This window comes from Halichoerus grypus, chromosome 5, assembly GCF_964656455.1.
Source record: "Halichoerus grypus chromosome 5, mHalGry1.hap1.1, whole genome shotgun sequence".
Lineage (NCBI taxonomy): Eukaryota > Metazoa > Chordata > Mammalia > Carnivora > Phocidae > Halichoerus > Halichoerus grypus.
The window spans coordinates 178,815,498-178,837,404 of NC_135716.1; the positions used below are offsets into that span (position 1 = coordinate 178,815,498).

Sequence of the window (21,907 nt, forward strand, 5' to 3'; positions counted from 1 at the left end):
GACTTCTTCCTGGCTTAGTTTTTTAGATGGGACCTCTTAGCGCCAGCTACCTCCTCCCGTCTGCTCGGCCTGTTCCCGAAGCGGTCTGCCTGGCAGCGCTCCCCAGGAGTCAGCCCTCGAGCCCCACTGCCAGTGGCCAGTGACTGCTAGATGCATAGAAGCTGTTCCCTGTCCTGGTCCCGGTCCCTGCCTGCTGGTCCTCGCTGGCTCAGCAGGAGGAGAGTGGGGGTAGGTGCCCAGAGAGCAGCCTGATGGCAGAAGAGGCGGGCAGAGTCTCGGCTGTACCCGCTCCGCTTCCTTCCCAGGGTGGCTGACCGAGGCAGAGGGGCGGCCCTTAGGAGACGCTGAGCAAGAGAAGCAGCGAGGACTAAGGACCGTGTTTTATTGTCCTTCAGAGCTCAGAGAGCTGGCCCCTCTGTCACCAGGCTGCACTCCCCTGATGGGTGGAGCATGGTTCCTTCCTTAGGGAGGCTGGGCTCAGTGTTCTTTTTCTTTCTATGGGAACAAGTCACAGCTGCAGCTGGGTCCCCTGCTCCGCCTCAAGTCCACCACACACGGGCTCGAGCCGCTTCCAGCCTGCTCCCGGGTTCCTGATGCCCACCTGGCTTGGGTATCAGGCTGCTGGTGGCTCCTCTCTTCCAGCCCCTGGCTGCCAGGTGCTGGCGCCACTTCTCCAAGGCCTGGAATTGGGGAGGAGGAAGGAAAGGCTATTTGGCTCCCTTCTGGGTCTGCTGTATGTGCTAGGCTAACACCTGTGCCCTGTTCCTTCTCTCCCAGAGGGAATAGGAGACCCTCCCCCCCCCCCCCCCCGCCTCCACCCCAGCCAGCCCGCCTGCCCGCCAGCCAGCTCTGCCCCAGGCCTAATGCACAGGCTCAGAACAGATCTGACTTAAGGTCTGGGAACCTATGCTCAGAGTGGGGCAGATAAGGGAGGGGGCACTTAGGGACCCATACCCAACATGGGCTAGTGTGAGTGGCAGCCATGCTGTGGCCAAGCCTCGTTCCTACACCAAGTGGCTGGGTGGGACTGGGCCGAGCGCATGATCGCCAGCTAAATCGGGACCCAAGCTATGTTTTCTCTAACGGAACTGACCCTGCCCCTGAAAATGGAGGGGCCCTGGGGGGTGGTGACAAGGAGGGCCCCCAGCTCGGAAGGGCTGCTGGGGGGTGGGGGCCACCCCCGTACCTGGGAAAGGACGCGGTCACCTTCTTGCTGCTGTAGTCGCTGAGCCACCCATAGCCGCAGGGCCCGCCGCCGCCACACACGCCAGGCCCACTTCAGGTGCCACTGGCTCAGCTGTGGGGGTGGGGAGTGAGAGGCCCCGGCCGGGCCGCTGCTGCCCCCCAGCCCCTCTGCTGTGTCTTCCCCCTACCGCTCTGCAGCACCAGGAGGAAGGGGCTGTGACGGGGCGGCGGGGGGCGGGGTGCCCTTTAAGGTGCGCTAATGCAGGTCCTTGCACCTGACCCCAAGCTTTCAGACTTGATCCGTACAGAGACCAAGATGCTTTGAGAGATGTCATTTCTAGCAGTTAGGGTCGGGGACGAGGTGAGCTGCGAGATCAGCTTAGGCTGGGGAGGGGCTGCCCCCACTCACCAGCGTCCGTGCCAGCTGCTCGGCGCCCTGAGCATCTACCCGGTGCTGCCCTGGTGCGGCCAGGTGCCTGGCCCGCTGGGGGCCCCAGAGCCGGCGAATTGGTGCTTCACGGTGCCAGCGCTGCAGGTACTTCCTCCTGGTGGGGAGAGGCCCTGGCGTGCACCCCGATAGCCAAGAGCATCAGGACCCCTTCATGACCGGGAAGAAGGGCAGAGCCACGGACCCCCCTGGATCCTCCAGGAACGAGCACTGGCCTGAGCGAGGGCCCGGCCCCCGGCTCAGCCCGGCCCCAGGCCCTGCCCCCGGGCCCACCCACCCCACTCACACGCACAGGCGCAGCTGCTCTTACCCCAGCTGTCTCTTAGCGGCCTCGCCTTGGCCTTTGAGGGCTCCAGCCTCAGAGCTGCAGTCCCCTCCTGGTCTTGTAGGGGCCCAGCCTGGGGTCTGGCCGGTGCATCCAGGCCATTGCCACCGGCGCGGGAAGGCACGGCAGAGAGGGGGCTCCTTGCTGCCTGGGAGAAGAAGTTAACAAAATCCGTACATAAAAAGCATTTCCAGGCCTGTGAGATGTCTGGCCCCCGGGGCAGGTCTCCTTACTCTGAGCCCAGGACGTTTCTCTCTGCTTCCTCTGTCCGCCGTGGCGGTGGTGCTGGCTTGGGCCGGGCAGTGTCCCGAAGCAGTGGGTCTGAGGGAACAGCCAGAGAGGAGAACCTGAACCCCATGGGCCTGGACCCCCTGCATCCCAGGCAACCTGGCCGGATTCTTCGTGTCCTGCCCCTGACCAGAAGCAGGGCCGCCGCCTCTTGTGTGGCCCCGAGGCTCCCAGAGGAGGCAGGGAAGGTGCCTGGGAGGAGTAGGGCCACGGGCACACACCACTGCCTCTTGCCCCGTCCTCCGAGCGTGGCTGGAGACTCAAGCAGAGGAGCGGACCTGGTCCACACCTGGTGAGCGCTCACCCGTGCCCTGGCAGCCTGTGAGCAGGTCTTCTCTCCCGACCTGGGCTTTACAAAGTGAGATTACCTGCCTGAGGCCCCCTGTCTCGGAGCCATCTGACTCCAGAGCCCAAGCCCAGCCACTGCTCTACCACGGACCAGGGGCTCTCGAAGGACCTCTCTGCCACAAGGAGGCATAATAGCGCTTGTGTGGCTCGGTGAGGGCCGCCTGGGTGCGTGTGTGCATGTGGTAGAAAGGGGGGGCCCTGGAGCCAAGCACCCTAGCTATCCTTCCCGGCATTTACTTTTGGTTTCAGTATGCCTCTGTTTCTCCCGTCAGCACATGGGATCCCGCCTGCCTTTGCTGATAAGAATGGAATATTAGTATTTTTAAACAGACTGAAAATAAAATTGTGACACAGATCTAGAAATAAAATACTGAGCCCCCAGAATCTGCTGTTGCCATAGCCCCCCAAGTGTGAATATATGGATTCTGCAAATAACCAAAGTTAGGTCCTTTCAATTCCGTTTTAAAAAACAATGTAGGGGTGCTTGGGTGGCTCCGTCAGTTAAATGTCCAACCGGATTTTGGCTCAGGTCATGATCTCAGGGCCGTGAGACGGAGCCCTGCATCGAGCTCCGTGCTCAGTGTGGAGTCTGCTTGAGATCCTCTCTCCCTCTGCCCCTGCCCCTGCTTGCACTCACACGCGTGTGCTCTCTCTCTAAATGGAATCTTTAAAAAAATTTTTTTTTAAATCTTTTTTCTAAGAACCTTTCTAGAATCTATTACATGCTTCCTGGCATTCTGAAACAGGATTCTAGATGATTCCAGTTCATCTTTAGGAACACTGTGTGGCCTGCCAGTAACTCCGGGGCTGTGTGCCCTCCAATGACATGTCCCTAGACTGCAATGCGGTGTCCCTTCTTGTGCCTGCCTTTCATTCTGGCCTCTTCAGTCCTGTTTGCCATTAAGCTATTGTCACCATTTGAGGGTGTCAGAACTGTTTCTCTTTTTTTCCCTTTTAAAAGTTTTATTTTTAAGTAGTCTTCACACTCAACATGGAGCTTGAACTCACAACCCTGAGATCGAGAGTCACGTGTTCCACTGACTGAGCCAGCCAGGCGCCCCAGAACTAACTGCTTCTGGTCCGGAGAGGGGACTGGTGGTTGTCTTTGGGTGGAGGGAGTTATGAAAGCAACATTTCCTTTGTACGTCCTGATTTTCCTGTAGTGAGCGTTAATTTTTCCAATAAGGACCAAAAGGGACTTGGCGAATAGTTGTTCCTGTCCCCAGGTACCTGACTCTAGGCTGCACCAGGGTACATATGAGTTCAGGTGTCTGTCTCCCTAATAGACTGTGACCACGGTATTTGTTTTTGTGGCAGACCTGTGCTGGGCTGGCTCTCAGTAGGTGCTCAGTAAATGTTTGCTGATGGACCCAAAGATGGCAGTCTTCCAGAGCCAGAAGGCTGTTCTAGAACCTAGTAGGGGTAGTGTGCATAAGGCCATTGGGTCCCCCGGATAAGTATCCAGCCACATTTGCCACCACGGGCTGAAGCAAGCTGATTCTGAGGCCACTGGCCCTCAGGTCATTTTTGGACCTCCCACCCTACCTAGGCTGTCTCACCTGCTTCCATGGGGCTGGAGTGTTGGTCAGCGCTAGGAGGCGTCCTCTGCTGGCCACCCTGGGCCACTGCCTGAGGTCAACTGCACGGGCCTCCTGGGCCTCCGCCTGTGGTTCCAACCACATACTGAGCAGCGCTGCCTGCCACTGGGCCCAGTGGGTCCACAGGAGGCGTCTGGACCCAGCCTGCTGGAACTGGGTGATGGTGGCTCGCTGGACACGGCCCCTGGCTGCTGACTGGGCCCAGGCCTCTAGGACACTGGGAGAGAGGGAGGAAACCACGTGTGGTGGGCTGTAGGGGGTCCTTCCCAGCCCTCGCCAGTGCCCTGCTGCGCGGGGACCTCCAGGCTAAGCCCGCACTGGTGCTCCTCCCCTCATCCCTCTTCTGGGGAAATCTGGTTAAAAGAGGCCCGTAGAGCAGCAGAACATCACACATCAGGGACAAGCATCTTGTTGAGGCAACAGAGAGCGGGCAGTCCTGCTGCTACACTTTGCCTCGCCCTCCCTCACAAGAGCACTGTTTAATGAGCACCTGCTGTGTTTCTGACCCCTGAGCCGAGTGCTCCCATGCATTCTCTCTCTAAGGCAGGCCTGTTATTTTCCTTTGACCTTCAAAGACTTGCTCAGAGAGGGGTTGCACTGCTAGAAAGTGCAGGTCTGGCCTTGGACCCCAGGACGAGCTGCAGTGGCTGGGACCGCCTCTCCCTCTGACCCCAGCCTCCTGAGCCCTGTCACCAGCCACCAAATACCCTCTACCTCTGCCAACAACAAGCTCAAGGCCTCAGAAACAGACTGAGCTGGAAGCACCATGTGGGGCTGCCCTCTGGCCACGGGCACCCACCTGGCGCTCAGCTTCTGGGCAGCACGGGCTCGGCTGACCCGGCGTAGGCGGGACTCACGCACCCGCTGTGTCCGGCACAGGGCCACTCTGCCTTCTGCCAGGCGGCGGGCCTTGTGGCGCTGGCCCAGAGCTGCTTGCCATGCTACGAAGGCCTGCCGGGCCCGGGCCCTGCTCAGCTGCCTGTCCGCCCGTCCCCCCTGCACGTGGCTTCTCCAGCGGGCCACGGAGGCCCGGGCCACAAACTGCTCCTGTGCCCAGGCCTTGGCTGCTCGGGCATCCTGCCACATGGCAATTGCCCCCACGGCCTTTCTCGGGCCATCCTGAGAGGCTCCCGTGGCCGGGACCACCCCTGTATCTCTCTCAGCTCCACACCAGGCCTGGAAGTGGCTGAAAAACAGGAGCAGAGGAGAGGCCCAGCTGACTTTCAGCATCAAAAGTCCCATTTATTCCAAATCGCACCCGCAGATGCCGCCCCAAAGTGTCCTAGGTTATACGTGGCTTTGCATACACAACCCTGTGCCTTCAGAACGTAGGAACCGATGTGTAAAGGGTCAAAGTGCTGGCTTTGGTTCAGGGCTTCCGCACGAGCAGGCGGACTCAGGAGGGCAGGTGCTCCCAGGAGGTCGTGGGAACATAGCAGGTGTGGGGTCAAGGGCCAGTGCCACCGGGGCGGGGGGGCAGCCAGGCCTGGTCTCCCCTCACAAGCCCACTCGGGGGCAGGAGGCTGGTGAGGGGAGCACAGTGCCCACTCCAGGAAGGGCCAAAAAAACTGTGCCCACTGTTCAGCTGTATCTGTTCAGTATCCGTAATCCGCCGTCAATGGCCGGCCGCCCGTGCGGGGACACCGTGAACATCTGCGAATTTGTAGCTGAACGGTGGGAGGAAGCATCATCTGTCCCCGCTGCTTTTAACTCTGCACGAATGAGCTATATACGTTTTACTAGAACATCTCTATTTAGATGAAGAGCTCGCTCTTTTGGCAACTGTATAGAGTAGAACTTGCCTGCGCCCAAACCAGACATGGGCAAGACACTGGAACACACATTATGGTGGATGTTTGAGGCATGGACTTCCCCCATCTTCCCTGTGTCCTCTCAAACCAAAGGACTGACCTGGCCAGGAGTTGGAGACCTGGGGCTCATCAGGGCATCAGGTGGGCACCCCTCGAACAAAGCAAGTAAAGGAAGGTCGGTGGTCATGACTCTATGGCTCCCTCGTTAGGTCCCCTGAGTTGTCTCTCTGCTTTTTCCAGAGTGGAGATGACCCTCATCCTCCTACCCCCGGGCCCACCCACCTGTGCAGTAGAAGCTGCTCTGGGGGGTCCACTGGGTGTCTCCGACGAGCTGCTGCCTGCCGCCAGTTCTGGAACACGGACCTCCTCAAGCCCCGGAGATGGACCTGCACCCACCTCTGATACTTTGCATGCAGGAACTGCTGCCCTGTGGCCAGAGAGACGCCGAGATGCCCCCGGGTGTTCATCCTAGCCTTGCCCCTCAGCCCTGGGTAACTGTGGGCCCCTCCTCAGCCAGCCCTTTGCACTTGACCCAAGCAGGGGCAGAGGAGGCCCCCAGGGTTTAAATGCTTCGGTTACAAGTATCCTGCAATGACCAGGCCAACCCAGCTCATTGTTTTTCATTTCTTGGAAATGTTTAGGAATCAGGAGAATTCATGTAAAAATCTAGATTTCCAGCTTTTCTTTGAAAATGAGGTCTGGCAACCCTGGGTCAGCATAACTGGGCAGCGATTGGGCTGGAGAAGCAGCTGTCCCCAGTGGACAGGACATGAACTTTCCAGAACGACCAGGTCCCCACCCGCCAGCTCATTGATACGATGTGTTAGTATAGTGGGAAGCCTCGAAAACGGCCCGCAGTGATCACCTCCTATGCTGGGCTCTGAGGACACCATGACTCAGTGCTCAGGCCCATGACTCCTGAAGGCCAGGTGAGGATAATGAGGATGAGGATGAAGACAAGATGATGATGACAGTAACACCTACTAGGAGCTGGGTTCTGAGCCAACACTGCATGGATGGTCTCATAGACTCCCCACAATCACCCTATGAGGAGGGTACTGCTGTGATCCCCATTTTACAGATGAGTAAGCTGAGGCTCAGAGAGGTTATGTAGCTTGTGTAAGGTCCACATAGCCAGGGAACGGACGGGCAATGTCCAGGCCCCTAGGTTCCGCTCTGCCCCCTCCCCGTCCTGGGTGTGCCCTGTGGGGGTCCCATCACTGGACTCTGTGCTGGAGGACACAAAACCCTGGGTCTCCCTGATGGACCGAGCCCTTCCCTCCCCTTCAGTGACCCGGAGCCAGGCCCCGACTCACTCTGCCAGGAGGAATGCCAGCAGTGCAGGGCGCGTCGAACCAGTGTGCGGCCCCGCGCCCGAACCCACTGCTCCACCTCTCGCCCCTGCACCAGCCGCCTCCGCCACAAGCCCAGCGCGGCCCTGCAGCTCCGGTCCCAGGCCCAGCCAACAGCCAGCTCTCTCCGGGCCCCTCGGGCCGTGGCCCAGTGGCTCCAGCCGAGGAGGATGCTAGGAAGGGGAGCGTCCACCCTGAGGATGGTCAGTGCCACCCCAGGCTCTCCTAGGAGTTCGAGGGGAGTCTTCTCCCTGTTTCCCTCATGGGGGAGCGTGGCTTGCTGGGGGGGCTGGACTGCTCAAATGCTACTCCGAGTGTCACAATGACAGGTTAGGGATAAGATGGGACCTCGGACCCCAACCAAGTCCTGAGCTCAGCCACCAGTGATAAACATTGCCATGAACTGAGTGCTTACTATGTGCCAGGTACTGGGCCAGGGGATTGCGTGCCCCTACCTTGTTGATGCCCATCGGAGTGACTACTGTTATCATCCCCATACAAATGGAGAGATGGAGGAGACACAGAGAGGTTAAGCAACTTGCCCAAGATCACATAGCTAGCGAGGGGCAAAGCTGGGATTAGAACCCAGGCAGACCGACACTTGAGCATTGTGCTGCGGATGAATAGATGAATGAGCCACAGCTATGAAGTGTCTGGGAGAAACGACTGGCAGGCTAGGAGGGCAGAAGTCCAGAGGACCTGAGTCTGGGTACCAACAGATTGGAGCGTGAGATGGGAGCCCTCTGGGAGGCAGACCGCAAAGGGATGCTGCTGTGAAGGTCAAGGAATAATGGGAAGGGGACTGGGAACAGGATGTCCACAGAGTGGTGGGTGGCATGGCTCACCCACCATGGGGAGGGGTCCCTACCGCCTCTGAAGAGTACACTGGTGCCACCTCGCTGCACCCCGGGACTGCTGGGCCTGCACCTGCCAGAGCAGAAGGCACCGTGCCTTCTGCCGCTGCTCAGAGGCCCACAGGAAGCTCAGCCGGAGGGTCTCCAAGAGGGTGGGGGCCGTGGAAGCCTGGGGAGGGAGGGATGGAGTCCTGGATCCCTGGGCCCCTGCCCTGTCCCCACCATTTCCTCCCACCTGCCCCCCACCCCCTGCCCCTCACCTTTTCTAGTGAGCTTCGGGGTGGGCTGCAGCCCAGCAAGGGCTCCCTTCCCAGGATGCCGCTCAGGAGCTCCGGGGCCAAGGTGGTCCTAGCACTGTCTGATGGGGTGCTCGGACCCCACGCCTTCAAATGCCACCCCCTCAGGATACGCCGAATCATCTGCTGCCGCATGCCCCGGAGGAAGGAGCTACAGGAAGGGGCAGGTGAGTCCCTGGGCCCCAGCCTCACCCCCTGGCTGACGGGGCTGCCAAGCAGGTGCTACCCCCGGCTGGGTCTCTGCCAGAGCTGATCTAGAAGGGGGCCTCCCATGCCAAACACCAGGCCACATATGGGACTACTGGGGGCTCTGAGACGTACTCATGCCCATTGGGGTCCCACCCCCAGAGATTCTGACTTAGCAGTCTAGGTGCGGCCTGGGCTTCCTAACTTTTCCAGAGCTCCCAGAGTGACTCTCACGAGCATCTAAGGCTGAGGCCGCTGCTAACTATACCTGCATCACCTCGCGATCCTCGCCACACTCCTGATGGGAGAGGGAGCTGGGCCCCGGACCCAAGGACCCCAGACTCAGGAGACCACATGTGTGGTCACATCAGTCCTTCTGCCTCTGCTCGGTTATAAAGATAAGGGCACTGAGGCGTGATGGAAGGTCATTTCTCCAAACTCCAAATAGCAGGAGACGTGGGATCCAAATACTTATTTTAGATCACAGGGCAGCCCTAGCTCTGTTGTAGGGAGATACTGTTCCCTGATGCCCAGAGGCTAGAGGATGGACTGGAGGAGGGAGAGCTATATGCTGAGGGATCATGGTGAACTGACTTCTCTGGGAGTTCTAGGGGCTTCGTTCAAAGAGACGGAGGGTCCAGGTGGACCAAGTGGGTGTGGGATGATGGATACTAGGCATGTGACTTTCTTTCTTTCTTTCCTTGTTTCTTTCCTTGTTTCTTTCTTTCTTTCTTTCTTTCTTTCTTTCTTTCTTTCTTTCTTTCTTTCTTTCTTTCTTTCTTTCTTTGTTTCTTTCTTTCTTTCTTCTTCTCTTTCTTTTTTTTAAGATTTTATTTATTTGAGAGAGAGAGAGCACGAGTGGGGGTGAGGGGCAGAGGGAGAAGCAGGCTCCCCACAGAGCAGGGAGCCTGATGTGAGGCTCAATCCCAGGACCCCAGGATCATGACCTGAGCTGAAGGCAGATGCTTAACTGACTGGGTCCCCCAGGTGCCCCAGTATGGGGCTTTTGATGACAGAATTCTTATCCCTGCAACTGCTGGCTTACGTTCCACTTGAGGTCTCATCGGCGTCGCTGGCCCCTCCTGACCCCCATCACCCCCTCACCCACAGCCATCAGCCTGGACTCTCAGTCCCAGCAATGACTGTCTTGTAGAAAAGCAACAGGGATCTTCTTGCTCCTAATTCACAGTGTGATTTAGAGCAAGCTGCTCGGCCCTCTGAGCCCCAGTTTCTCTAGCTGTATAACGAGGCAGATGGGGGCACTTACTTGCTTACAGTATCTATCATGCCTCTAACATGCCAGACCGAGGTGAGGCAGACACTGTTCCTGCCACCAGGGGACTCCCCCCTCTAGCCCGGAGAGAAGCAAGCAACCTCTCCATCAGGTTCCAGCCCCCTGGTAGGTAGGGGTCTGTGTCTGTGTCCCCGGCTACCCCATGGCTCCCACAGCTTGCTCTCTGCTCAACCACTGTCTCCCGGCCCCTGGGCCACCTCCCTCAGCCCCGCACCTGCCTGCCGGGTACCGCAGCATGCCAGGGTCCCTGCAGGAACCTCGGGGAAGGGCAGGACCTGGCCCATTCTCCGTGGGACACTTCCCAGGGCTGAGCACTGCTCACGTGCCCACCCTGTACGTACCCCCGGGCCCAACCCCAGGTCACAGGCTCATGGACACCTACTCCGCCCTCTGGCGCTGGGAGAGCCTCGTCCTCCAGAGCAGCAGTGCCCGGTGCAGGGCCAGTCTCCGGCAGGCTTCCTGCAGGGAGCCCCCGCCTTGCTCCTGGGGCAGCCCCTGGGCCTGAGCCACTACCCCCCGGCCACGGGCTGTAGCCGCTCCAGGCGCTGAGCTGCAGAGGGCCACATTCCCTGAGAAGCAGTCAAAGGATGAATCAGCCGTGTCCCCAGGGACCTCCTTCCACCCAAAGCCCTTGGCGGCACCCATGGCAGTCAGGGATGGTGTGGGCTGCTGCCCCAGCCCGCCTCACCCCTCCTTAGGACCTCCCCTCCCAGGCACTGCCCCCTCCCACTGCTTCCAAATCCTCCCCTCCAAGACACCTCAAAGAGCCCATTTTCCCCTATCAGATATTTTTTTGGGGGGAGGGGGACAAGGGCTGTGTATTATCCCCCAGACCAGGAGCTTCCGAGAGCAGGGATCACGTCCCCTCCTAGTGGAAGATGGAACGACGTCTCTTGCCTAGAGAAGCTCCTGACCCGGAGTGAGGATGGGGCCCAGCCAAGGCCTGCCCACTCTGGGGACCCCTCCTGGACCCTCCCGGGCCATCAGACCGCACCCCCCAGAATGCGCTGGGTTCTACCACCTCCCATCACGAGAAGCCATCAATTCCACTGGGGCCCACCACAGACGGAGCTTAGGTGCCACTGTTTGCTGGGGTGGGAGGGAAAGGGAGCCCCTCGGCCTGCCACTTGCTCGCTCACCCGCCTTCTGGCGGCAGAGGGACAGCCGGGTCACCTTCGCTCCATCTGAGGCCCGGAGCTGCTTCATCCGCACCCACTGTTGCAGACATAACTTCAGGCTCCCTGCCCGGCGGCGGGCCAGGTGGTCCCGGGACCGGGCGGCTCTTTGCACAAACTGCTGCCAGGCCCCAAAGCACCTGGGGAACCGAGAGAAGGCGCTGGTATGAGTCGTCCGTGCCACTGCTGAGGCCTTGGACAAGCCACTTCACTCTCTGACCCTGTTCGGGCCACCACGCCCTCACCGCCGGGTGCCCGGATGGCCTCCGCAGCCTCCCGCATCCACTCGGGGCCCTTCCAGGCACTGGCAGCTCAGTGGCCAGAGTGATCTTTTTCCAATCTCAAATGCAGTCATCTTGCTCCCCTGCTGAAAAGCCCCAGCGGTCCCCCCCGGCCCCCACCCTGGGCTGCCAGGGTGTCCTTTGAGTTTCCCACACTCCCCTGTCACGGGCGTTTGCCTGTATGGTTCCTTCGCTTGGCGCTCTCCTGCTGGCTCTCCCTCAACGGGCCAAGCATTCATCCTCACATCTCCGTGGAACCATGGTTGAGCTCAGCAAACTTCGCTCAAAGTTCTCCTAGGAAACTGCACTTGGGGGGCGCCTGGGTGGTTCAGTCGGTGAAGTGTCTGCCTTTGGCTCACTCAGGTCGTGATCCCAGGGTCCTGGGATCCAGCCCCACGTGGGGCTCTCTGCTCAGTGGGGAGTCTGCTTCTCTCTCTCCCTCTCCCCCTCCCTCCTTCTCTCTCTCTCAAATAAATAAATAAAAATAAAATCTTTGAAAAAAAGAAACTGCACTGGGGGATGCAGGCAGCAGGATGTGGACCCGGGGAAACTCTACTTAATCAGCAACCTGGTTTCCTCCACAGATAAATTGCAAAGAAAAAACTAGAGGGGACCCCAGAGCTCAAAAAGACTTTAATGACTTATCGACCAACTTTAACATGAGGACTTTATTTAGATCCTGGTTCAAACAAACTATAACAGAATGTGTACCTGTAAAACAGTTGGTATTAAGGAATTAATGTTCACTTTTAAGCGTGATCGTGGCACGGTGGTTATGTTGTTGAAAAGAGTCCCTATCTTTTAGAGATGCTACAGAAGTATTTATGGGTGAGACGGTATGATGTGGGGGGCCTGCTTTAAAATAACATAGGGGAAGCAGTTGGGGTACAGATGAAACAAGGTTTTCAGGAGGTGATTTTCTCTTTTTCTTTCTTTTTTTAAAGATTTTATTTATTTATTTTAGAAAGAGAAAGCATGAGCAGGAGGGGCTGATGGAGAGGGAGTGAGAGAACCTCAAGCTGACTCCACGCTGAGCGCCGAGCCTGACGCAGGGCCCGATCCCAGGACCCTGAGATCATGACCTGAGCCGAAACCAAGAGTCAGACGCTCAACCGACTGCCCCACCCAGGCGCCCCCAGGAGGCGATTTTCTTGAAGCTGGGTGATGGGGACGCTGGGGGTTAGTACCTATTTTCTCTACTTTTGTGTAAGATGTAAATGTCGCATCGTAAAAAATTAACACGGGAAAAACCCTCTTATGGATCTGTGTTCCTTCCGCTCACGACACTTACTGGCGTACCCTGTGTGACTGCTGTGCTTCCAGGAGCGGGGCTGGGGGGCGGCTGGCGCCGAGCTTTGCTTAGGACCAAATCCCTCTGCCTCAAGGAAGGGGGTCCCCACTCCCACCTTCTTCTACTTCTCCCTACCTGCAGAGCCAGGCTCTCCGCTGCTGAGTGTCCGGCAAGGCCACCCTGGGTGCATCTACAGCAGGAGAGCACCGGGCTTGGGGGCGTCTCCCCCTCCTCTGAGTCCTCGGTGTGACCTGGGAGGCCTCTCCCTGGAACCCCCTCTCCCGCCTGGCCCAGTCCTTCTGATGGTACCACAACAGGAAGACTGTAAAGTGGAGAGAGAGAGTAGGGAGGCTCAGGACAGGAGGAGGCTCTGTCGTTCCCCGTCTCTGGGCCTCAGTTTCCCTGGAGTGAGTGATGTCTGAGGGACCTTCCGGTTCGAACACTCAAGCTTCTGCAGGAGCTGTATTAACATCAACGCACACAAATACAGGATGTGCACCTTTCATACTGTGTGCCCTCAAGCTGGTCACTTAATTTCTCTGTGCCTCACTTTCCCCATCCGTAAACTGGGCACAAAGCCTTGCCCAGGTCCCGTGAGGCTCAAATGAAATCGTGTCTGGGAAGCTGTCCAAGTAGACGCTCAGTAAGCACTCATTCGCTCAGGAGCCCCAGCCCTGCCCAGTGTGGGTGCTTGGGGCCAACCCCGCTCCCTCTCCCCTACTTTCCCGGGGCCCACAGCTCACCGGCCAGTTGTTGTAAGACCTGCAGCATCTGGTCTACCCCATCGCCTCCAGCTGGTTTTGGCCAGGCTCCTGCCTCCTCCCTCGGACTCCCTGGACTGTGAGTGAAGTTGCCCATAGAGAAACCGATGCCCCGGGTCAGGCTGAGGGAGAGCACACAGTCCCAACCTGGCCACCCGGCCACCACCACGGCAGGTGCAAATGTGCGCTCAGCTGCTCCTACCCCAACCCGTTCTCTCCATATCATCCCTGATTATCAAAGCGATCTGGGGGGAGGTTCTGCTTTTGTTTCATTCTCTCTCTCTCTTTTTTTTTTTTTTTTAAGATTTTGTTTATTTATTTGACAGAGAGCGAGCACAAGTAGGGCGAGTGGCAGGCAGAGGGAGAGGGAGAAGCAGGCTTCCCGCGGAGCAGGGAGCCCGACATGGGGCTCGATCCCAGGACCCTGGGATCATGACCTGAACTGAAGGCAGCCACTTAACGACTGAGCCACCCAGGCGCCCCGTTTCATTCTCTTCAATACCATTTGGATTCTCACAGCAAACATGTATTCAAACAAATGGCATTTGAATAATTATTTTAAACACATTTGTTTCATTTACAAATAGAAACAAACCCCATCGTTTGCTGTAGTGGAAGATTGAGGGAATGGAGAGGAAATAGCCAACTTGAATTTCACTGCTCCAGAGATAAGCACTATCTGCTTATTTCAGCATGTTTTTTGGACGAAATATTTATTGATTTTCATTTTGAGCAATACACAATAATAAAATACACAATACATGAAGCTTAACTGTCTTAGCCATCTCTAAGTGAGCTGTTCGGTAGTGCTAAGTAATTGTACGACATTTCACTGTTTTTCCTTCTGTATTGTTTCATGTGCACGAAAAATATCTTACACACCATTTTTTAGCCTCCCCCTCCCATCTAACATACCAAAACCATTTCTCCTTGTCACTAAAAGTTCCATGCAAATACCCATGAAACTACTTCTAGGAAGGGGGAATACATGGGGAAGGGCGGTGAAAGGTTCAACTATTTGGGAGTGTTTTTTTCAAATCAAACACGCATTACTGTTACAATTAGAAATAACACCAATAAAGATATTGAAACGAAAAATTTAAAAAATGAATGGGGAGGAATTTTTAAAGTCTTGATGAACATCGTATTGAACAGTTGCTAAACCATAATTTTCTCCCTCACCGTGGGGCACTTAGGCTGTTTTGAAGTTTTTACAAGCAATAGAAATAATGCTGCCATGGACATACTCTTGCACAAAGCTTTGTCCACATCTGCAGGTTTCATCTTCATTCTCTTATGGGGGGAGCGGGGAGGGGGGACACTGAGGCAGGAAGCGGGGGAAGGGAGGCCACCAGCACTGCCCAGGGGCCACTGGGGTGTCCTGCACTACCTGTTTCTCCTGGTGGGGTCCACCCCTGGCTCCCTTCCTGAGGGGCCTTGGCCTTGTCCTGCCCCAGAGGGTGGGGGTCCCGGCCCAGCCTGGACGTGCGGCTGCCCTTGCTTCTGCTGCAGAGTCCGGTTTCTCCACTGGGGAAGAGAGAGGGAGAGAAGGATGTCAGCGGCAGCCTCAAATGTGCCCCAAGAGGGGGCACCAGGGTGGGGTGCAGGGACAGAAATGTCCGACTCCAAAGCCTTCGGTCTTAACCTGTAGACTGCCTGGCCCCTTTGGGAATAAATGAATGAATGGAGAGAAGGAGCCCAAGACGCAGCGCTTTCCTTGGGAGGCAGAGCCTGGAGCTGGGCCCTCCCAGAGGACCCCTTTCCCAAGGAGGGAAGAACACAGACGTGTCCTGGCAGTCCTGGCTGACCAGCCACGGGTAAAAGATAGCAACCACTCATACGGTAGAGCACTTGCTGTGTGCCACGCAGGGTTCTAAGTCCTTTCTATTTATTAACTTAACCTCCCAGCAGCCCTGAAAGGTAGGTACTATTATTATTATCCCATTTTGGAGCGAAAGAAACTAAGGCGCAGAGAGGTTAAGTAACCTGCCCAAAGCCACATAGCAAGAAATCGTGGAAAAAGGAAAGTAGCGGAGGCAGGATGTGAACACCAGCAGAGCTGGTTCAGGTGTCTGGGTGGCCCTCCACCCACTCTACCGCAGCTCACTGAGGAGGTACGGAACAGGTGCCCCACAGGAACCCCCTCCCCAGACATACCAGCCTTTCATCACCGCCCCATGGCCCAACCGGGAGGCCCCTGACCTTCTGGAAGCTCTGGGCCAGTAAGGCCTGAGTGTGTCGCCTCCACGCCACCTCCAGCTGGGCCTCCTGGAGCCGCGGAGCCCGCCCAAGCGCCCACAGGCCTCTGCGTAACAGCTGCGGGTGGCCCAGGGCCTCTGCTGCAGCCGCTGTCCGCCGTTCTTGCACCAAGTGCCACCAGGCTCCAAAACATCTGGACAGCCACTGCCGGCTGGGGCCAGACCAGGGCTGATCAGGGGGGTGGGCCTGGCCCCTGGGCCCCAGGAAGCAGCTGGGGGCCAGGCACCACCCAGGTCACCTGTCCAGCCCTGACGCCTCATGCTGCCGCAGGAAGACCAGCTGCGGACTGGAGGAACTGCCCTCTGCTGGTGGCCAGCCCGGGAAATCCCGGACAAGCAAGCTCCTGGAGCCGCAGAATGCCCCCTTGATGGCCAAGAGTGCCAGGCAGCCTTAGAAGTTGCAGATTCCCAGCAGCCACAGCAGTCCCCATGTCCCTGTCCTTGGGGCCCGGGAGGTCCCTCGCATTCCCCAGCAGGGACAGGGTGAAGGAAGTCCCCTCTCCCGGAAGTCCTGCATGGATCTGCCACCAGGGCCTGACCTCCATCAGGGGGGCTGGTCTCCACTGGCCCAGGCAAATGGGGGAGGAACTCTCCCAGGAGGGTGGCCGGCCCCCACCCCCCAGCCCATGGCCTCACCGGGCTGTCTCGGACTCCAGGCTCACCACGTTTCGGGCTTTTTTCTTGGAAAGCAAAAGGACATGACACAGTTCTCAGGCTGAGGGGCGAGCAGGACAGGACACCCTCTGCCAAGCCTGCCTGCCCAAGGCCTCCTTTTCCGGGGGAAGGGGGTGTAACAGCGTAGCGGCAGCCAGCTGGCCATGAGAGTTCCTGGGAGGAGCCCTCCTGAGGTCCCCCAGCTCCCACACCCGGCCTCCTCTGGCCTCTACCTGCATGGTGCTCCTTGCTGGGGCTGCGTCTGCTGGGCAGGAAGCCCTCCTCTCTTCCTCCTTGCTGACCTGCTCCAGCAGAGTCACCTGCCCCCGCTTCCGCCCAGCTGGGACGCCCCGGGCAGCAAGGGGGTGGGCCGGAGAGCAGAGCCTGGCCTCCTTGCTGCCTGCCCCTCGAGGGAGCCAGGGGCCTCCCCTCTGCCCGCTGCCGTATGTCGGCCAGGGGGAGAAGTTCTCTCCTTGCCTCAGGGGCTTGGCCAGAAGGACCCCCTGCTTAGGGTCAAGGAAATCCCCAGTCAGGATCCCCAGCGTGGTCTCCAGGGACGCAGGCTTCCTGTTTGCCTGAGAGTCTGAGAGGCCAGCCTGGGTCCCTTGTGTCTCTGGGAAATCGGCAGTTTCCCTGAGACCTGGCAGGTGTTTCTTCCTCCCATCCCAGGAAGTAAGAACAGGTTGGCTGGGCTGGGCATGGGCAGGGAGTACCTGGCCACTGCTGGGTTCCTGGGACGCCTGGCACCCGAGACGGGCGACTGCGTGCTCCAGGTGTTGCACGGAGGCCAGCAGCTGGTGGATGGCAGTTTGGGATGGGCCCCGAGCCTGGCTCTGGACAGGGACAGTCAGGTCTTCCAGGGTGAGGGGCTCCCCCCTGAGCCTAGAGGGCCAGCTCCCCAGGCCACACCAGGGTCTGGAGCCTGGCCGTGTGTGCCCATTGAAAGGGGCAAAGCCTGCAGCGGGTTGGACGTCTGGGCCGGGGGAGTCTGTGGCCAGCAGCCGGGACTGTCTCAGGCTGGAGGATGGGCAAGCCAGTGATCCTTGGGGGCGAGGATCGTGTGGGGACAGAGGGGTCGTGTGGGGCCAGAGGTGGGGACTGATGGGACTTCTGCACTCGGCCGAGCTGGTCCCCCTCATGCTCAGGTTACTCTGCTGGATGGCGAGCTCTCGGGCCCTCCCCTGGGGCCTGCCGGCCGGGCGCTCCAGGTTGCTCTGCTGTCGCAAGCTTGAGTTCATCAGCCGGCCAGTTGTGTCCTTCAGGACGAGGCTCAGGCCAGGGCTCGGGCCAGCCAGGTTGGTCTGGACTCGGCAAGGCTCCTGGCACAGCTCGGCCCCTGGGGAGGGTGTGGCGGCAGGCCCTCCCCTCTGGGCCTGGTACGAGCGCGCCCACCGGCCAAGTCCACTGCCCAGGCCGACATCTCGGCTCTTCAGGAATCTCTGCTGCTCTAAAGAGAGGAGAGACAGTTGTGCCCTGGTGGGGGGGGGGGGGGGGGAGCTGGTGCTCGGTGCTGGGGTGGGTTGGGGGGTGCTGGTCAGAGACAGGGCCCTGGGTGGGAGCGGGCCAGGACTCCCCCAGTGGACTGAGTGGTGGTCTGACTCAGGCTGCAGGGAGCAGGGCTGGGGCGCAGGCGGGGTGGAGGGCAGAGGGAAGCAGGGGGACAGGAATGAGGCTGTTGAGGGCATCCCAGGTGAGAGATGACAGGGCAGGGATCAGGAGTGGCAGGGACAGAAGAGGGAATTCGGAGACAGATTCGGATCTGCTGTGGAGGCTCAGAAGGGGGTGGGGGGATGAAGGGAAGAGAAGAGCCAAGGATGACTTATTTCTGGCTTGGGCGGAGGTAATGGGGGACAGCCCCGGGGGTTAGAACAAGACCCAACACATCCAATAGCTGCAAGGGAGTGGCTCTTGGGGACTTGGGGTGGGGTGTAGTCTCCCGAGCCCCCAAGGCCATTCCACAGCGGAAGACTAGGGAGGACCTAGCATCTGGAGTGGACCAGAAGACTTACAGCTTTGAAGATAGTAACTAAAGTTCAGAGAGGTTTGGCAACTTGCCCCACAGTCACACAGCTAGAACTTGGAGAAACTGGCCTGTGAATCAGAATCTGAATTTGTTTGGGGGCTGCTTCCATCCTTGGCTGTAGCAGCTCTGTAGCCTTCTCGAAGTCCCCAGCACCCGAGCCACTACCCCGGCACAGACCGCCCTTCTCAGCCAGGGGTCCCAGCCAGGCCCACTCCTGGTCTGCCTCTTCCTGAGTCTCCCTCAGCCCCAGGCTAGGAAGACTTTGTCCTGGTCCAGCTGGCCCTGTCCAGCTAATCTCTGGAATTAGTGAGGCCCTGGGCTGGCCTGATGGGAAAGGAGCTCTGGGCCAATAGCTGCTCCTGCCACATCCAACCCAGACCCATTAATCATCTTGCCTGGCCTCAGGGGCGCCGCAGGCCTGGGGGGCACATTCTCCTTGTGGTTGGCATCAGGTCTCAGCTCCATGGGCTCCAGGGCAAAGCCAAGACGACAGTGTCCTTGGGCCACACCACAGCCAGCGGTCTGGCCTGTTTGATCGGATGGGTTCTGAAGGGCAAGAACAGGATGCCCGGCTCCCACCAAGCCACACCCCAGCCCTGGTCCACAATGCACCCTTCACCAGCAACCCCTGGTTGCCCTGGGGCCCAACCCCAGCTGTCCTGGTCAGGCCCCCATTACCACCCCCTTTCCTTTGACAATGTCTCGTGTCCTCCAGCACCTGTTCCTTCTAACACTGACCACAGACCTCTCTGTGGCCCCTGCTTCCTGGGCAGCCCTCTCAGGTGGGGGCTCTCTCAGACCGCTAGGCCGGGGGAGGGGGCCCTCTTTGCTTCCCGCCCCCACTTCCCGCCTTCTCCCCTCTCTAGAACACTCCAGCCCAAAGCTCCAGGCAGGCCCCAAAACCAGTCCAGCCCCTGTCCCCTCGTTCCTTGAAGGTTTCAGCTCTGGCTCACTGTCCCAGTCTCCAACACACACCACAGTTCTTGACCATCTCACCATCCACACGGCAGACACCTCCCACTCCTGGTATGCGGGGTCCTTGATCTCTCTTCCTTTCCCACTATCTTGCCCTTCGTCCCACCTCAGCCACCTGCTCCCATGGTGCCCCCAGGCTTGGTCATCCTACATAACGACACCCACTCCATAATTTCAGCTCCAGAGCCCACCCCATCCTCTAGTCCCCGATTCGGTGGTCTTTCCCCCATCAGACCCCATCCTCTGGCCCTGCCACCCTCTGACTGTCCCTCGCTGCTTGCTGTCTCACCCCTCCTTCCACAGTTTAACCACCCGGCATATAAGCAGCCCTTGGCACACCCTCACCCTGGCCCCACACCCCTCCTCACCCTGCACAATGCTGACTAGTGCTTTTCACCCTACTGCTGCACTGAAAACCTCGCTCCAAATGACCACCTTCCATCCCAAGCGGGGGCAAAGGCTGCGGGAGAATCAGACTCTAGTTCCCTCCCCCTCCCTCCTGATGCCAATTCACACTTTCTCCTCTGTCCTCAAACCCCTGCCACCACCTCCCCTCCCCTCACCCCCTCCAGCAGACCTTGCTTTCTGTTGCACTCACAAAATAGGACAATCGGAAGAGAAATGCCTTGCGTTCCTTTACCAGCCAGCTTCCGGGCCATAGCCTCCTAGCCCCTCCCCCATCCTGTGTGGTCCCGTTCCCAGCCCGACCCTCCCCAGCGCTCTGGGGGCCATCCCGTCTTGCCTCCCCAAGGACAGCGCCCAGAGCCACCACTGGCCTCCGAAGTGCCATTCTGTGAATCAGGAAAAGCACCCGTGACGCCCCACGGCCCCACAGCAGACTCAGGCCTGAACCGGGGTACAGAGCTTGGGGGATGGGACGCAGGCTCTGATGTCCTTGCTCCAGAAACCACCCCCCCACCAAAGCTTCCCCCGTTTTTACTGAATCATTCCTATGAGCACTTAAGCAGGTGGTTATTTCTTCCAACTTTAAAAGACAGAAAGCAAAACCACCAAAAAAACCCACCACCACCACCCTTCTTGAGCCTCCAGGTTCCAGCTCATCTCTCCCACTCTCACCACACCCCAATCCCAATTCCTCTCCCATCTCCACCTCTGCCGACCTCACTGCAATCGGCTCCCCCCACCCCCACCTGCCCAAAGCTGCTTTCCTCCAGGTGATCTCCGAGATGCCACGCCCCTGGCCAGCCCAGAGTCCTGGGCTTTCCGGAGGCAGTAGCCGCCGTAGGACGGGGGTCACTCACTCGTCCTCCTGGGAGCCCTTGCTTCCCTGACTCCAGGATGCCCCCTTCTTGGGTGTGGAACCAAACTAAAATGGAGTCACTTATGTCAAAGGCAGAATGGAGATGGCCAATGTAGGCGCATAAAGGACACTTAACCTAACCTTACAGGAATTTACAGCTCTTCTCAGAAATCAGCTGAGGACACCAGCCAATCCCCAACCACCAAAGTCTGTTCGCGCTCTCTCTGGACTTCCTGTTCCCTTGGAGTCCCTTGAATCCAAATAAGAAAGACCATTAGCTCTAGACCAATCAGCTCCAAAAGCCAGATGACTTCCGCATTTATCCCATAAAAACCCCGTGCTCTGTGAGCAGTTGGAACTCATCGGTCCCATAGCCCTGAGTTTCCTGGCTTGCAGGATGAGAGCCTTGCAAAGTCTGACGCAGTCCTTCTGCTTTGTTTTATTCCGTGTGCAGAGTGTGGGTTTTGACTGGGTTCCCTCCCCTCCCTCCTGCCTGTCAGCTCCCTCCCAGTCACCTGGCTGGCTCCTCCTCTTCTGAGCTCTTGCCTTCAAGGCCCAGTAGCTATTATGTAAGTAAAGTTCTCTTGGAACCCAGCCACCACTAGTGATTTATGGCTCATCTCTGGCTGCTTTCTTGATACAACAGCAGAGGAGTTGAAACACAGACCTCATGGACCTCGAAGCCCAAAACATTTACTCTCTGGCCTTTAAGAATGTTTGCTGACCGCTGTCCTGTGTTATCTGGCCCCCCGTTACCTTACTGACCTCACCCGCCTTGTCCCTCTCGCTCTCTCTGCTCCAAACACACCAGCCTCCTTGATGTTCTTCAAAAGTGCTGTGCACATTCCCACCTCAAGGCCTTTGCACCTGCTGTTCCCTCTGCCTGGAACTCTCCCTCCCTCTCTCCTTCAAGGCTTGCCTTAACCACAGCAGTGAGCCCTTCCTTGACCATTCTCCCCCACTGTAGTGGCTCCCTGATGAGGAAAACAGAAGCCAGAGAAATGTAGCTTAAATTCCATCTCCTTACAGCCTGCAGCCTACTGCCAAATACCTGAGACAGGTTGAGCGTGACCTTCCTCAAGGAACTCAAGGCTGCCTTCCTGTTGATGTTTTACTAGGGACGAAAAGCAACCTTATCTTCACAACAGCCAGACCTCCAAGGTCCTGTAGACCCTGCTCTCAGCACACAAAAATTCCTGAGAAACTCACATTATCTCTACCCCAACTTCCTCCACAAACTTAA

The 21,907-nt window shown here is 58.2% G+C and overlaps 1 protein-coding gene across 1 annotated transcript; it reads right to left on the reverse strand.

The window, feature by feature from the left end:
* Positions 1–367: 367 nt before the first annotated feature.
* On the reverse strand, positions 368–18,960 carry C5H1orf167 (chromosome 5 C1orf167 homolog). The gene is given in 22 exon segments (XM_078071799.1): positions 368–547; positions 549–707; positions 1,206–1,526; positions 1,571–1,730; positions 1,944–2,106; positions 2,192–2,279; positions 4,154–4,409; positions 4,992–5,378; positions 6,286–6,430; positions 7,320–7,528; positions 8,224–8,423; positions 8,470–8,656; positions 10,368–10,554; positions 11,125–11,300; positions 12,868–13,054; positions 13,476–13,570; positions 14,884–15,020; positions 15,696–15,903; positions 15,991–16,095; positions 16,388–16,431; positions 16,708–17,852; positions 18,824–18,960. Coding segments are annotated over 22 exon segments (4,668 nt in total). The 5' UTR covers positions 18,894–18,960; the 3' UTR covers positions 368–508.
* Positions 18,961–21,907: the final 2,947 nt, after the last annotated feature.